The 15,686-nt window shown below is 50.7% G+C and overlaps 3 protein-coding genes across 3 annotated transcripts; 1 reads left to right on the plus strand and 2 right to left on the minus strand.

Annotated features, from left to right (window-relative positions):
- Positions 1–882: 882 nt before the first annotated feature.
- B0T23DRAFT_356326 (uncharacterized protein) lies at positions 883–2,019 on the minus strand (the record flags this gene model as incomplete). Its single annotated transcript, XM_062836173.1, has 4 exons — positions 2,002–2,019; positions 1,635–1,940; positions 1,124–1,517; positions 883–925 (listed from the first exon to the last, which is right to left on the minus strand). Exons 2-4 carry the CDS (start codon positions 1,867–1,869, stop codon positions 883–885), a joined length of 672 nt encoding a protein of 223 aa, XP_062694377.1. The 5' UTR covers positions 1,870–1,940; positions 2,002–2,019.
- Positions 2,020–3,468: 1,449 nt separating this feature from the next.
- Positions 3,469–6,310, minus strand: B0T23DRAFT_121670 (Ste12-like transcription factor). The gene is made up of 4 exons (XM_062832047.1): positions 5,879–6,310; positions 4,110–5,811; positions 3,946–4,029; positions 3,469–3,847 (listed from the first exon to the last, which is right to left on the minus strand). Exons 1-4 carry the CDS (start codon positions 6,003–6,005, stop codon positions 3,592–3,594), a joined length of 2,169 nt encoding a protein of 722 aa, XP_062694378.1. The 5' UTR covers positions 6,006–6,310; the 3' UTR covers positions 3,469–3,591.
- Positions 6,311–12,570: 6,260 nt separating this feature from the next.
- B0T23DRAFT_377835 (uncharacterized protein) lies at positions 12,571–13,256 on the plus strand. Its single transcript, XM_062837053.1, has 2 exons — positions 12,571–12,687; positions 12,758–13,256. Exon 2 carries the CDS (start codon positions 12,854–12,856, stop codon positions 13,193–13,195), a length of 342 nt encoding a protein of 113 aa, XP_062694379.1. The 5' UTR covers positions 12,571–12,687; positions 12,758–12,853; the 3' UTR covers positions 13,196–13,256.
- The last annotated feature ends 2,430 nt before the right edge of the window (positions 13,257–15,686 follow it).

Raw genomic sequence — 15,686 nt, forward strand, 5'->3', positions numbered from 1 at the left:
TAATGATGGTATCGAAACAGTAGACGTAAAAGTATACTCACTGGCCGACCCGTATATATTGTAATCCATTTGCGCAACATGCTGGTCATTTTTTGTTTCCTTGACACCAGGGTAAGCAAGCGAGCTGATGGTACTTGCTCTGATCATTCCATATTACATTTCCTCTACCTTGCCATCCCACATAACATGACCAGACTCAAACCAACCTGTACCATAACATGTCCGTGTATCTTTCCAATCTACTTCATCAGTTCCGCGTGGCTTTGTTACAAACACGACGTCCAGATACGTAGTGTCCTCCAAACTATTCGTGTACACACCAGACCTTCCAAGCCTCTCATGCAAATACCATCATCCTTAGGATCTTGTTCGCTGGCTCGCCGAACCGGAGAAGTTGTTGTATGTCTCCCTATGTTGTACCAGAGTAGTCAACATCAGGGCCAGCTTCTTGATAGCGATGGTATATATACTCGTTATTTGAGAGTCTGAGATTGTTTTTTGGTCTCTGGTCGTTTGTTTTGCCTTCCTTTCAATTTACCTACGTTTCCATCTCTCCTTGTTTCAGTTTTCCTTGCTAGGTACCTGATGGCAATCTGGAACTGTGACAAGGTTTCTTCATGAGGTATGTGTATTTCCTTCTATGTTGGGGATTTGAAGCTAATAAAGGGAAAAAAAAAAAAAGGGGGGGGGGGGGGGGGGGAGGTTTTTGGTAAGGTTAGATTGTCGCCTCATGAAGTCCCCCTGTGGTCGTGGTTAGTCGTCGTCTGTGTTGTTTTGATCGTTCGTTGACGGGCAGTCTTCTTTTCTTTGAGTACGAGAGAGTCTTGAACAGGACGACGACGACGACGACGACGATGGATTTGGAGACCACGACAGGCCAATTTAATAATGCAACGGATCGTCTTCGTGCCAGCATGGGCGCCAGCTGTTAAAGTGGGTTAGTTCCACGTTCACGATATTATGACTGCTAGAAAGAAACAAAAAATAAAGAGGAAGAGAGAGAGAGAGAAAGGGTAAAGAAAAGGAGAAGAGGAAGAAGAAAAGAATCTGTAAGAGAGAAAAAAAAAAAAAATTTTAAAAAAAAAAATAGAAAAAAAGGGAGAGAGAAAAAAGGACAGCTCACTAAGGCTCCGGCGTCCCATCATCACAAGCCTGCCAACAGCACTCATCACTCGCCGCCTCAATCACCGCCCTCACCTCGGGCCGGCACGTGCACTCGAGATCCAGCGGATCTTCGCAATCTGTGTTCAGCTCCACGGCCTTTTTCGTGCAAGGTTGCGCACAAGCCGCAAACACTCCCGGGATCTCGTTCTCTGTGCCCATGGGAAACGGGCGAACGTCGTCTAGACGTACCGTCTGGATCGGTTGACCGTAGACGTTGACGTTCTTGGAGATCCGAGATTCAGCGACGTCGTCGCCGAAATGCGGAAAGCCGTCATCGTCAAGGCGGTCCTTGGGGTTTTGGCGGCGGTGGAGGAGGGCCTGTGGGGAGGAGAGGGGGGAGCGGGTGATGAAGACTTTGAGTGCCGAGGTGGTAGTGGAAGTCGTCGTCGTCGATGCAGCGAGAGTAGGGGAGGCAAGGACATGGCTGTGCTGGACGTGGGCGAAATTAATGGGATCAGCGATTTCGTTACCGGCGGCGATGTGGGCGATGCGGTCGAGTTCGTCGAATTCGGGTCCTTCAGAGTGCTTGATGTCATCCTGGGTGTTGTTGGGCGTAGTGACACATTCAAAGAGGAAGGGAAAAAATAAGGAGACTAGAGAGGTAGTCAACACAACTGAGAATAAGAAACCCCAGAGGATGAAACAAGGAGAGACTCGGGGAAGGCGGGGGAAGAAGCGGATCTCGACGGGGCGTATGAAGGCCATTTTTGCCGTGGCGATGGCGGTGCGGTTGGCGATGCCGGTATTGATGGTTATTGCTGGAGCAGGTTGAGGAACTTTTAGGTAATGAGGGAGTCAGTTAAGGTTCGGCTCTTTGTTGGTTGGACGGACTTATACTTATTCGATGGAATTCCAAATTGTTCCGGTTCTGGTTTTATTTGTTTTTGCAAAGCGGAAGGTAAGAGAGGAAGACAAAAGATTACAACACTCCTTAAGTAAAAAAAAGAAAAGAAAAAAAAAGTAATACAAGGAGATACTTGAAAGCTATGCGTTGGTCGAATGTCTGAAGATGCAGATGCGGGCTTGCGGAGGAAATAATTTTTCAAGCGGACATACGTACACATTGCCATTCAAGCGAAGTTCGGTGTGCATGATCCAAAGAATATTTTTCTGCAGCATGAGCTGCATATGCAAATGGTATACCAGGAATTTGAGCGCAGCATCGGGCGCGGTTGTTAAGCTGTAGTTGAGTGTCCGGGGTTGGTTTGACGGACATATGCGCGTGCCCCCCAATATTATTTATCTTTATGCTCTTCCTTGATTGGATGTATTCCGACGTGAAGCCATCGTCAACATGGGAAAATCATCAAGAATATCAATTTGTCGTGTAAATTGGGACAACAATGAACATATCATCTGAAGACGTCTGTTCGAAGTGTTGATATTCGACGGTTGGATATGGTAGACACGGTTGAGACCTCGACAACGAACCGACGCACACCAGAGAGCCCTTATGCGAACCTGGATCACCGATACATCCTCAACCGCCTACTAACCTTCGACATATACATCACTAATAGCTTCTAGAGAACTAGTTACCACTCTGTAACCATTTATAATACTGTTGCTCAACCCCCGTCGTACCGTCTTCCGCCACGTACCTTTCACATGCGTACTTCACTGCAGCTCTTTATCTCATCTTCCACCCGCCCATGCCCGTCCAACTTAGCACAAAAGAAACACCAGCACAGCACACACGTTTCGGCCCGTCCCGCCGGTGTACCGTGTCCATTGTCTGATGGAGGATGCTCTCCATTCTCTCAATCTATTGTATAGCCTCCAGAAATTTTGCTTTCTCTTCGACGTAATGTTCGAGAAGCGACAAGCTATCCATGAACTCAGCTCTCTGTAGCGCGGCCCGAAGGTGAGCTCGCTTATTTCTACCAAACCTCTATTACGACAGGTATCGACTTTGTCCTTTCACAAAACAAATCAGGCCTAAATAAGCGGTCAAGCATGCGGACAAGAAATGTTCGTTCATATTCATGTTTCCAAGTGTCATGTTTCTCATGACTAAGAGGCATGACACAAAGGGAAATAAAATCCAAAAAAAAAATAAAAAAAAAAAGTGAAGACTCTCAATTGAGACAAAGGTTGGAATAATAAAATGACAACAAAATGCAAGGTCTTTGTGAGGTTTTTCTACTGAACCTGCAAAGGACCCCCTTCCCACTTTGATCATGGATAGCCATCCGACCAGAGGAACAAGAAGCAGTAAATGAGAAAATCTAGTCTTACGCCTTTATTGAAACAAGGCAGACTCATAAGCCGTGATGTTGACAGACCTAATCCCCCAAGCCCATCCGGATATATAACAAAAACAGACCAAAGCCAAACATGAAACGCTCCGTCATGACCACCGGTGGTTTTGATTGTACAAACAACACACATACATAGTCAGTTCTTGCCCAGAAAACTGCTCAAATCCTAAAAATCTAGCTCATTTCGCATCATCTCGCCTGTGTTGATCGGCTGGGGCTCGCTTATTGTCATGGGCATGCTCAAAGTCTGGAGGTTGTTGTACATGGTTGACTGGGGTGTTGAGCTGTTGCCATTGCTGGGTGCTCCTGAGGCGTGGACGTAGCCACCCTCAGATGTTGGCGAAGAGTACTCCTCTTCCTCCTCTCCAGAGAGGTTCGAAGTACCCTCAGAACCGTCGCCACGATCGTGTGTACGCTTGTGCCTAAAGAAATACCAGTCAGTGTCATTGTCGACATGCGTTCCTCATGAGCAACTGATGTGTGCTGAGGTGTACGGTAAATTGGAAGGGTGATTGCATACTGTGCTAGGTTATCTGATCGGGAGAACGCCTTCTGGCAGTATGAACAGACGTAAGGTCTCTCTTGTGTATGTGTTCTTACATGTCTGATTGGAAAGAAAGTCGAAAGGTTAGCATTGCAATAAGAGGATGGGACATCAAAAGGGTTATAACTATTCATTCTTACCTCTTAAGGTGCTCCAAACGCTTGAAGACACGACCGCATGAGGGAATGGGGCAAGAGTGCGACTTCTGGGGATAAGGACCAAGCTCCGAAACCGTGGCAGAACGCGCGCGACGGATTACGCCGGGGTGGCCCTGGGACATCTGTCGCTCGCTCATGGGAGCAAGTTCGTCATCGTTGAGGGGGCCGTAGCTCTGACCCATGGAAATATTCATGGGGTTGAGCGCAGGGCTGCCCTCGACAGTGGATAGGGGAGTACCGTGCCTCGAAAGCTCGAGCATCTCGTGGTGCTGCTGGCGGGCCATGTTGATGGCAGGGTTGCTGTACGTCAACCCAGGGGGAGAGTTGTCCGCAGACTCATCACCCTCGGCCACGGGACCGACAGAGGCAGACACGGACCTCCGCAGATCCGAGGGCTTGTACACCCCAGGAGTACCCGCGGCAATTGCTGTCGTGGCAGACAGAACGGATGGGGGAATGGAAGAGCGCCTCCTCCTTTGCTTATATGTGGGTGACCCCTCGATGACTGTGTAGGCGGCCATGGGAGAGTACCCTCTGGCATGATCTTGAGATATGCTGCTAGACCCGTACGAGCGGGGGTATGATGGGGCCGCGAGGTTGGATGGCGGAAGCTGCATCATGCCATTGAGGGCACCAGCGTTAAGGTGATCGGGAATGGCAGTATAGAGACCGGTCTCCTCATTGGCGATATAAGCGGGCTCGCCGATGACGCCCATTTGCTGATGAGGAGGCGTCAAGGGCTCAAAAGAGAGTCCTCTCTGGCTATAGTCCTCAAAATGCGACGAGACGAATGATGGGGCAGGCGAGCACTCTAAGCCATACGCAGGCATGGAAGTGTGTCGCTGGTGTACCTGCGTGATGGGCACACCATTCTGGGTATACTGAACACGACCATAATCGGGTTCCCGCTTGACCATTGGCTGAGGGCAGGTCATCGCGGGTCCCATGGTCATCGCTCCGTAAGAGACCATGGCCTCCAGACCATCGGACAAAGGGGCCATTGACTGGGACATGGTTTGAGACATTTGCTGTCCCATGTTCTGTCCCATTGGCTGCATCATCTGCGATGGCATCGGCTGCATCATTTGAGGGGGAGGCATCGAATCGGCGGCGCGCAAGATGGGCGAGGTGGACTGGGACTGAAAGGCGAGTTGCTGGGCCGGAAAAGAGGACGAGTTGGCCTGCTGGGCCTTGGTAAGAGACTCGAAGAGCGACTGAGAAGAATCGTACTGGAAGGACAAGGCAGGCTCGCTAACGGCAACTGTTGTCGCTTCCTGGCCCATCTTCTCTCTCTTGAGGTCTCTCTCGAGCGCATCAAGGAAGAGCCTGTCGTGGGGCACGCTGTACCAGAAGAACACCTTTTGCTTCTTCTGCGTTCGGATGCAGTTATTCTTGTACAGGAAGTCCAAGAAAGGGCTCTTGGGCTCCTCGAGGGAGGCATCGCTTCCCGCCTTCAGATTGCGCAAGTCCGAGAAGATACCTTCCTCAAACTTCTTTGAGTTCTTCACGGGACGGCCGAAGGCCTGGAATCGGAAAGACAGACATCTCACAATGTCGGTACCGGAGATGTGGAAGAGGTTGTTCCATAGCACACAAGACACATACTCGCCGGTGGGTAGAAGGAACCTCCGGATGTATTGGTCTGGTTGCCAGTCGACGGGCGCGGAAATGAGGAAATACTTGACTAATCGGCGAGAAAAGCTGGCGTTAGCAAAGCACGCATGTCGGGGGAGCCAATGGCATGTACGTACGGTTGTCAACCTGCTGCAGAGCTACCTGGGCATCATGCGGAAGAGCTTGCTGGGCCTCAGTGCTCAGCATGAAGGTTTCGGGTTTTTGCGAAGCGGCAGCCATATTGGCATGCTGCGAAGAATACATTCCAAGCTTTAAAACCTCCTTGATAATCGAATGTCGCGGCGAGTGCCGTCGTATTTCACGGAAAGTCTGTGATTATATGTTGCGATGGACCGACGACAATGTCTCGATCTGCAGTCGCTTGTGGCGCAAGCGAGGAGCGATATAGATGGTGCAGTGGGTGGCGTCAACGCGACCCAAAGAGAGCAGAAGGGCGGCGAAGCAAGACTATCGCCAAATGAAGCGATTGTCGTGGGGTGCGAAAGCGGGAATGGGAGGCGCTGCCTCTGTTTATCTATGTATGTTTCTTTGGGGGGGGAAAGCGACTCGTAAGAAATCGTCCTTCTCGTGTGTATGCGTCGTCGTGTCTTTGTCCTTTGCGTTTTCGTGATCCGAGACCAGCCCGCGATACAGTGGAAGGATGCAATGTATGTGCTTCAACCCAAGCGCCTCAAGCGAATGATATCAAGGTGCGAGACCTTTCGACTGTCGGCCTCGAGGGCAGTGTATGTAGTAGTAGAAGGGCGAAAAGATAACCAGAACCAGCTAGGGTACTGACGGGAAAGGCGTTTCCGACCTGCTTGTACAATGTATCGTCCACGCGGGAGTGCGCAGGTTTTGGTTGTCGTCGACAATGCACGCCGGGAGCAGCCGCGACGGGGTTGTTGTTCGAGTAAGCCGTTGGGCGACGTCGTGGTCGGCCGGTGGGGGAGGAGGTATATGCGGGGTGCGCGGTGAGAAAGTCGGGTGCGTGCCGGGCCTAAATGCCGGGAGACCTGACCGTCGAATGACGGAACAAGAAACAATTGGTGATGGTTGAAGTGAATTAAGCCTCACAGTTTCCCTTCTTCTTATTCCTTGCAGTGGTGGTGCGAACGAAAACGAAACCAATCAACAGGATTCTCCCAAGGATGGCCGGATGATCAAACAGCGGGACGTTGAGCTTCCTCCGTGTGGTAGTGGTGGTGGTGGTGGTGGTGATGGCGGTGGATAGAGGAAAGAGGCAAAGTCTGGTCGCTTAGACTGCAACAGTGCTGACCCAAGGAATGAGTACGGTCGGTCTTTCCAAGGATGTGTGGGGGAGCGACGGGACGGCGGCGAGCGGAGGGGGCTGCTGTTATGGAGATTGGGTGCGGTATGTGCGGGCGGCCCCTGGTGGGAACTTGGGAGGATGGTCGACTTGTGAATCGATGCTTCGTGGGTGGGAAAAGGAGAGAGCGTCTTGGGGAAAGTGCGTGCGCAGCTAGCCAGCTCCAAGACAGGTCTACTCGGTAGTGCCTGGTAATGCAGGGGAAAGGGCCGTGCGAAGTAGGAAGGTCCGCCTGCAACAGAAACAGAAAGGGGGAAAAAGAGGGTTGGAGAAGGAGAAGTCTTGAAAAGGAAAAGAGAGGAACTTGTCAAGAGAAAAGTGGTCGACTAGAAGGAGAGCAAAGAGGGGGAGAATGGGCGAACAACGGGGTTTAATGATTTTCTCTCGCTTGGGGTCCAAGTCTCCAACCAGAGTGGGAAGGCCAGACCAGGGTGCGCTATCTGAGTGGATGGATACTAATGGCTGCTAATTGCTGTGGCTCGCTGTGCTATGCTTTCCTCAGAAAAAGGGTTGTAGCCTATCGAAGCTGCCCATGCTATGAGCCCGGGTTGCAGCACTAACAACAATAGGCGACGGTTGGGGCATGCGGCAATAAATACAACCTAATCACAGATACCCGACGACAGAACGGGCCTCAAGAGGTACCTATTCATCTTGTCTGTCACTGCGTCGAAAGAGTGTCTTGGGCTCGCAGTTGGTGCGAAGCATCGTGGAAACTGCCGGATGGGTCAAGTTCTATCATGGCGCGGCATCAACCATGAGATGCCTGTATGGCACAGACAGGAAGGAATGACCCGTCGAGGCGTGGAGACAAGGGCCCAACCTGTCAACGCCCACAGCTACAGCGAGATGGTAGGTACATTCAGGCAAGGTACTAGAATGGAATCCAACATCCAGTAGGTAGTCTACACCATGGTCCAAGCGCGGAACAACTCATTCCTGGTCAACATCATTGGCGAGTGTCTAGAGGTATATCGCGCGCGATGTGAGGGGCAACCTAGCGGAGGGGTAGACGTCAAAGAGTTTTGCACGGCAAATTTATCACTACTCACCTATACGTATCTGCACTCGAGCAAAAGGCTCTGAAGTGGAGGGCGGTCGATGGCAACTTTCGGTTCACATCCATCGTCACCTTGGAGGACGAAGGGACCGGAACCGCGACAAGGTCCGTGGGTTATTCTGGTGGCAGCTGCGGGAGGGTGTGACTATAGAGACATGATCTGGTTTTACGGTGTACATTTATTAAAGCAGCGCTGCATTAACCGGAGTGGATATTAAGCCACAAAAAGCGACTCTGTTGATAGGCTGTCCCTGAGAGTACGTACACTATTTGTGCCCGCCAGGGTGCAAGCTGGGATGAGCATGCCTGAACCGGACCGTTGTCTTTCTGCCTTTCTTTCCGTTTCCCGCTTCTGCTTGCTGTTGGTGAATCGTCATAACAATTTGTTCTCACCAGTAGCATTTTTTTCTTTTTTTTTTCTCTCTCTTTTTTGGGAATGCCAGCATCATACAATGCTTCGATGGCCTTTGTTCCGAATACTAGACATCTCATCCCGTTTCCTACCATACCGGCTGTTTAAGTGCTGTTCCTACGTGAATCTCTTCGAGCTAAACCTGGACTCTCTCTTATGACTCGGCCCAAAGAGCTCTGGGCAACAGCCTCCAGCTTCGGCACCCGACGGCGTACGCTTGAATAGAGCAAACAGTGGCGTAGTATATTAATTATGACACATACTACGAAGGCTTGAAGACATCCACAGTTGGAGCAAAAGACGACACTTTAACGAGGTTGCGTTGTTGCTGTTGATTATATGGCATGAACCGGTCAATGATAGTTTAGATGACGAGTGCCTTACCCGCTGCATGGCTTGAAAAATAGTTGTATTTGGTTTCTCCATCTGATCTGCTACCTCCAAGTATGCCCGTCTACGATACTCTGATGAGAGGAAAATAGGAAACTAGTGATGATATCGTGATTACATGGTGAACAGAGATGCGAATGATTGATTGTCATTCCGTTTGCAAGACTACAGTGATCTGGTTATACTTGTCTAGTTACAGGCTCGTCGCAGCTTATTTACGCGTTTGTCTACAAAGTTTCCGGAGTAGCGATCCAGTCTTTCGAATCAAGTGCAAACTGATTGGAGGGCAAACATACCCGAGGATTCCTCAGGGGAAGTTCTCTCTTCCATGTTCGTGAACCACCACAATTTCCGCGTTCTCGGAAATGAGTTGAGGGTACGGCAGGCATCTTATAGGACCCCCTCCGAACCATGTGCTAAGTACCAAGGATCTTACAACGACACAGTACGCATAGGCATTGTTGTTTTATCTGTTGGCATGAGAGCAGGGCATCTTTTGTCGGTCATCAAATGATCGCAGAAAAACATTCGGGCTGCCCGAATGAGCGCAAAGCAGAGTAGATAACCAGAGCAATGCAGAGAATTGCAATCATATGACACTTTCAACGACGGGCAGTGTCGTCATGTCCGGACACTTGATGTGGTTTCAATCGATGGGGTTGAAGCTATCTGGACAGTGCCGGATGTGCTAATGACCATCAAAAGCACGAGCCACCTCAATGGCGGATAGAGGTATGAGTGGGGCTGGACGTTGGGATCTGGATCTTTGCCGGCCCAGGGGTAGCTTTCGTTCGACTCCGGAGCGCGAAATCTCGATCAGGGCATGATTGCTTCCGCGGTTCGGCTCTTTTCTCATTGCTATCCATCGGCAGGAAGGTGGAGATTCGCGAACAACGTACGATATGATCATCTCGGAGAGTCGTGCACTTCTCCATCGATCTCTTTCGATCTTTTGAACCCCAAAGGGTTGTTAGCGGGTCGATGGACGGGCCCGGGCAGGAACGTGGTGTCTGCTGTGCATGCAAGTGCGTCTAAGCACCTGCTAGACTTAGTGTAGAAGTACCCAGTGGGAAAGTGCATGGCATTTCTCACTAGAGGTACCTACAGCATCTGTACCAAGATACAGGTACCTCTATCCAAGGTTAAACCAGGACTTAACGACATCACCTCTCAAACTCTTTTACACCAACCGAAAGTTGTCCGTTGTATGCAACCAGCCCGACACTTGAAAGTAACGAACTGAACCACAGGCTTCCGACGACTCGTACGTTGCGTGTCCGCGGCTGATTGATATGGCAACACAGTCGACACAACCACTCAGTTCCTGGTTAGGAGGCGAATTCGGTGGCCTCGTTCAATCTGGAAGCACCCAAGCGGCAAAGTGCTCGAGCGGCGCAGGCACTTGGCGTCGCACAGAGCAGAGGGAATCATGATATTGGATTCGGTTCTCTTCTCCCTCTGTGTCCTCCTCGGTCTGTCTAAGACCTACGTCCATGTTCATCGAATGTCTCTATTCACGCTTTTCCAGTTGTCGCACTGGATTCGGCATGGGACGACATCATTCAACTTCTTAGCTTGTTACTCTCTGCTACCACCGCACACTGCGCTCAGCTTGGTTCTCATACCGTGACGAGTCCTACGGGACTACTGAGGTCATCTCCCACAACCCAAAGCCTAAGAAAAGAAAAAAAGAAGAAAAAAAAGAAAAGAAAAAAGAAAAGACCATGCGCTTTAGGCTTCTAGGCACTTCAACGGCCTGACTGGATCTCGTCATCGCTCTCTTGTGTCGTGGTGGATGTCCAGAATCCAAGGTTTGCTCAGGCCAATAATAGTGTTGCCGCGAAGTGTCTTCGACCATTGCAGAGGGGTCGTGCTGAACCGTGTCCCCAGCCATGATGCCCATGCCACCCAGTCAAAAGTCTGAAACATGCTTCAGAAATAGCTCTGGGGGAGAAGGGCAAGCAGGGGTCTGACTTTTTGTCGGCGCCAAGTTCCAATTTTTCCCGGCACAGCGTCCAGCAAGCGTCCCATACGCTCACTGAGAAGTCGACGAGCCCACCTCGGCCGCAACATGAACCGCACCCTTTCCGCCCTTGGCCAGTCAGCAGACTGCACAGCAGATGCGATCTGGGTGATATTTGGGGCGGTGCTTTTGATCTCCCATTAGGGTATTTTCCTCTTAAGAGCCTCGGATCACCAGGAATGACTGTTGTCATTGCGCAGCTGGTAAACCCCACTAAAGAGGTGGGAAGTGTGGATGGAGGTTTTTCGATTTGATCAACTTACACCCCTTCCTCTCATCTGGACTGCAAGTTAATTAACCGACAATGCTGGGTCAGGCAAGAATGCAAGCCAGGCACCCAGCTGAAAACCCAGTCGCCCGTTCCCAAACCAGCTCAATCGTCAGAGTAAGAAATCAAGTTGATTTCTTCTGTCCAGGCTCTGCCACTACCCCATCGAATTTTCTTTTTTTTCTCTTTTTTTTTCTTTTTCCAAACGTGTCAGGAAAACGAACCTGGCTGATGCTCTCCTTCAGTACAATGCACAAAAGCTATACCGATATGATGACCTGGGAACAAAGCTCTGCCCGGCTAGGTCTGAGCTTCTCGGGACCTGACTACGGGCCGGCAGCCGATGGCCACGGATAGGATGGAACCGTTAGGCCTACTGTACTGTGTAGGGAGGAGTGGGGATGTGCCCTTGCTGTTTAGACGGATCTCCACGATGTGATGACCAACATATTCCGAAACACGAGAGTGCCTGTATCAGAATATCTATGGCACGCCTATCTGAGCAGTACTGTATGGCCCTTTTCAGATCGCAGCTAGCCAACGGTACGATTTGTCATTCGCCAGAATACCCACTGACGATATTGACCATATTTGGGAGAAACACTATCAAGTGCCGTCTTCCCAGGTCACGCGCAGTTATGTTGCGGGCTTCCCGTCTACGACTTAAGGTTGAGACACCAACAAGCCAAGCTTTGGTTGCTAGGACGTTTCAGAGATATAGTCTCTTCGATGGTGACACTACCATAGACGCAGTAAACAGTGGCATCTGGGGCCTCGGCTGTTGTTTTCCCTGTGGGATACCGACCAGTCGCCAGGCGACTACGTCTCAAAGTCCAAGAATAGCATCACACTTTGAGGGGGCTGACAAAAGCGGTCGCAGGCCCCAGTGCTCCTGCAGAGAACGAAGGCCCAGCACAAAGAGGGGAAAGAAAAAAAAAACCGCTGGTGGTTTTGCGCCGCATGTCAATCTGTTGGCTGTGAGTCTCTGTTGACGGTTGTGATTCGGCCATGCCAGCGGCAAAAAAGCGGGATTAGTGCAGCCAAATGCAGGTACCGGGCGGATCTACAGTTATGCAGAACGGGATCTGTACAATCTGGTGGATTTAGTGGCACATTGACATGACATACCCCGCGCGAAGAGGGGAACAGCAAGCTACTGAGGCGTCAAATTATTTCGAATCTATAGTACTCAATGGTGTGGTTGGTTCTGAAAGTCAACAAAACATCACGATGCGTATTATGGAGGTGTGGATGTTGGATTTGGGACGGGATTGAACGGGGGGCCTACGAGGTGCTTTTGGCGCTATGACGTCCCTCCAAGTTTATAGCGGGTTCAGCATGGGAACAAACTGACAACAGGGGGGCAGGCAGCAAAATGTCACTGGCCCAAGTGGAAGGTAAGTTCCGTTCTTATCCGTCACTCTCACCTACAGCAGACATGGAAGGAGCAAGTGGCAGATAAGGTATGTACCTACCTCTAATGCAACACCGGCAAAGCCTTCCAGGTGTACAGAAAGTAGCTGAGGGTCGAAGAGTGTTTCGTTTGCAAGTACACGTTAGGAAGCTCCTTCCCTGCCACAGCAAAAAGAATGAGGAGCCATCAATCAAGACCCGGAGGAAAGGAAGGAAATGGAATGTGAGTCCGTTTGGTCTTCAGACTTTGTCTTGGACACATCGATCACGACGACAGCGTGGAGTCTCTCCCTGGATGCCGAACTGGATTGCTTTCTGATCTTTTGCCTCAGCAGGTCAACAATGTCATTCCTCGACCAGCCAATGTCAGCATCACCTGGATATCGCTTCGGCACTTTTGTTCGGATCATTCCCCTCAGTCCGCTTTCTCACTTCTCACTTGCGGCTGATCTGTCTTACGTTCGTCCTAGGGAGATCATGATCAAGAACATGATTGATCTGGACGGCGTTCCAGCGAAGCGCACGGTACGTGATAGCAGGTGCCAAGGCAGGTCCTGAAACAGAAACAATGACGCCGGTGAGGTCGACGAAGCGGGAGCTCAGCTCTTGAAACAGAGGCTCTTCGGTCGCAAGAAGCGCACCTCTGCAACGTCAGCCGGGACAGCATCCAGGGCAACCTCCAGTCGTCCCCCACGTCTCCCCGTCCACCACGACGGCCAATCGGATCTATGTTGGTCCTGGCGAACCCTGTCTGCTCTGTCTGCGTACCTGCCGTGCCTGTGGTGCCTGCGTCCATATCGCATGAATTGAGGCATGTTCTAGCATGCCATCGCGTGTCCAGAAGAGAACAAGTCCCCAGAGACGAAAAAGGGGCACAATGCGACATGGCCCCGCAAATATGCACGCTAACATTACAGAATCATTAGAGGACGCAGGAACCGGCATTTCCGCTGATTTTACCGATTTCACACAGACTGTCCTGCAGGACTTGGGGGCTGGTTTAGTCTAGTGTTGCCATGTCCACCACCAGACAAACATTATCACTCTGCGCTCGGACTCAGCAGCGTTCTTGTGCGCCCAACTCGAGGAGGAGAAATTACCAAACCCAGGTTAGATGCAACCTGGGAGTCGACGGTGTGAAACAAGCGCCTTTTGGGCCCACTGTGGGGATTATGTCTTGGTGAGCTTGATTCAGCTTTCAGGGGCCAGGAACAGAAGAGATGAAACAAAAAAGGCCGTCACAGCTTCTTTCCAGAACCATGATCGTATTACGTAAGGCGTCCTCAGAAAGCAGAAAACGGTCAAGCGGACCACCGCCGGCGAGATGGAAGCCAGAGAAGGAAAAGGCAGGCGAGAAAAGGGGGTCACATCGGCTACGACGTTCCTTGCAAGCTCCACGACATCGACATGTGGGTAAAAGTCCGAAATTATACGGCTGCTTTCCGAGAAACAACAACCTCGCAAGGATGAAAAAGAGACCGACAAGGCCAGGATCAGAGAGACCTGGACCATTTCCGGGTCAAGTCAATGTCGTACGGCTTTCCACGTCCGTGTGTTTGTGGATGAGTGACATGGTCTGGGATTAGTCGGGCACACTGGTCGGGCAGTGGTGCTTTCCGATGATACAACGACACTGCATTGCCAACCCTTGAGGCCGGACCTCATTCGGAACTTCGCAACACTTTTGGCCATCAAGTATTCCGACTTTGGGAATATCCCGAGGTGCCGATATGCTGGTCATCGGCTCGGCTGACCAAAAAAAAAGCCAGGGGACGTGCCATCGACAAGATCAAATGTCCGTGCGGAAGAGCGAGGCTCAGGCTTGTCATTGGCTACGGGGTCAAAGGTCCTGTACCCAGGGCCATCCGCCAGCACGGTACTGGGAATGTTCGTGCACCAGACAAATCATGCAATCGGACAGAGCGTCGAGCGTACACATCTCGGGTTGACCAAGAGAAGCCATGAATAAGTGATGGGTTTAGGTTGATACCAATTGCCCCTTCTATCTGGGGTCTGGTGATGCATTCAGCTGCACCAGAGGTCGCCCCCAAATCAGCTTCACGACACCATCTCAACATCATTCTGCGAGCCGCACGATATCCGGATATAACCACTTTTACAAGGATGTATGGAAGAGGCCGTACGTTGTGCGCTCATGTCGTCTCTTATCTTGGCTCATCATCCTGGGACCCGGGGACAGCAATGTTGGTTGATCACAGCAAGGGATGAAACATAGGTCATCGGCACTAAACGCAAGGTTACTTTGACGTATCTACGACTGTGTGAGAGACTACGAGAATCTGTACGAGTTCTTCGACTCATGTATGCAACGTCCTTGTGGGTGTGCCAAAATGGCAAGCAGCGAAAAGCAAAATCACAGTTACCCACGGTGCTGACTGGTTATCCAAGTGGATTGTTGTTCATTGGACTTCCATTATTGGAGAATCAGTATTCGATTCATGACTTCAAGGTCATCTGCCACTAGTCAAGTGGTGTATATGTATCGACAAGTAGGCGTCAAGTGTTTTTGCCTAACACCACCACCAAAGGTTTATGCGCCACTTGTCATGACCCTTAACGAAGACTTGCTCTCTGTGTCACCATTGACGAATACCAGCCTCATGTTTTATACATACCTGAAGACGATCATACAAGCCAAGGGAGACGGGATCGACTATCTGAAACGGAGGGTATCCCAGCAGCTCGATCGCTCTCCGCCCGGTAGTTACCACTATGGTGATGGAACAGAGATGACATCCCCCTGCTGAACATGGTTCTCGACCGACTCAAGGGTACGACAGTGTGATGGCTCAGTGGCAACATGCTAGGTGGACATCCGAGAAACAACTTGACTAACCCCAATATTGTGCTCCTTGTTCTCTCATGCCCGTCGCAACCTCTCCCTCAAATGGGAAACCATATCGCCTATAGTTATCGACGTGGCCTGGTCCCCTTGTTTTCGGCCCAATAGAGAGTATTGCCTTTTACTGTTGCTTTCTTTAGTCATCCGAAATCCTCGATACAGTGACAGTCAAAAAATACTGTCACC

Source organism: Neurospora hispaniola (assembly GCF_033458365.1).
Source record: "Neurospora hispaniola strain FGSC 10403 chromosome Unknown B0T23scaffold_3, whole genome shotgun sequence".
In the NCBI taxonomy this organism is placed as follows: domain Eukaryota; kingdom Fungi; phylum Ascomycota; class Sordariomycetes; order Sordariales; family Sordariaceae; genus Neurospora; species Neurospora hispaniola.

Bases quoted from the DNA above. Each gene is read 5' to 3' on its own strand.
- B0T23DRAFT_121670 (XM_062832047.1), bottom strand. From the start codon at position 6,005: ATGTATTCTTCGCAGCATGCCAATATGGCTGCCGCTTCGCAAAAACCC. The intron at 5,812-5,878 runs GTACGTACATGC...CTCGCCGATTAG, and splicing joins TCTGCAGCAGGTTGACAACC to TCAAGTATTTCCTCATTTCC. The intron at 4,030-4,109 runs GTAAGAATGAAT...CTTTCCAATCAG, and splicing joins CGTTTGGAGCACCTTAAGAG to ACATGTAAGAACACATACAC.
- B0T23DRAFT_377835 (XM_062837053.1), top strand. From the start codon at position 12,854: ATGGAATGTGAGTCCGTTTGGTCTTCAGACTTTGTCTTGGACACATCG.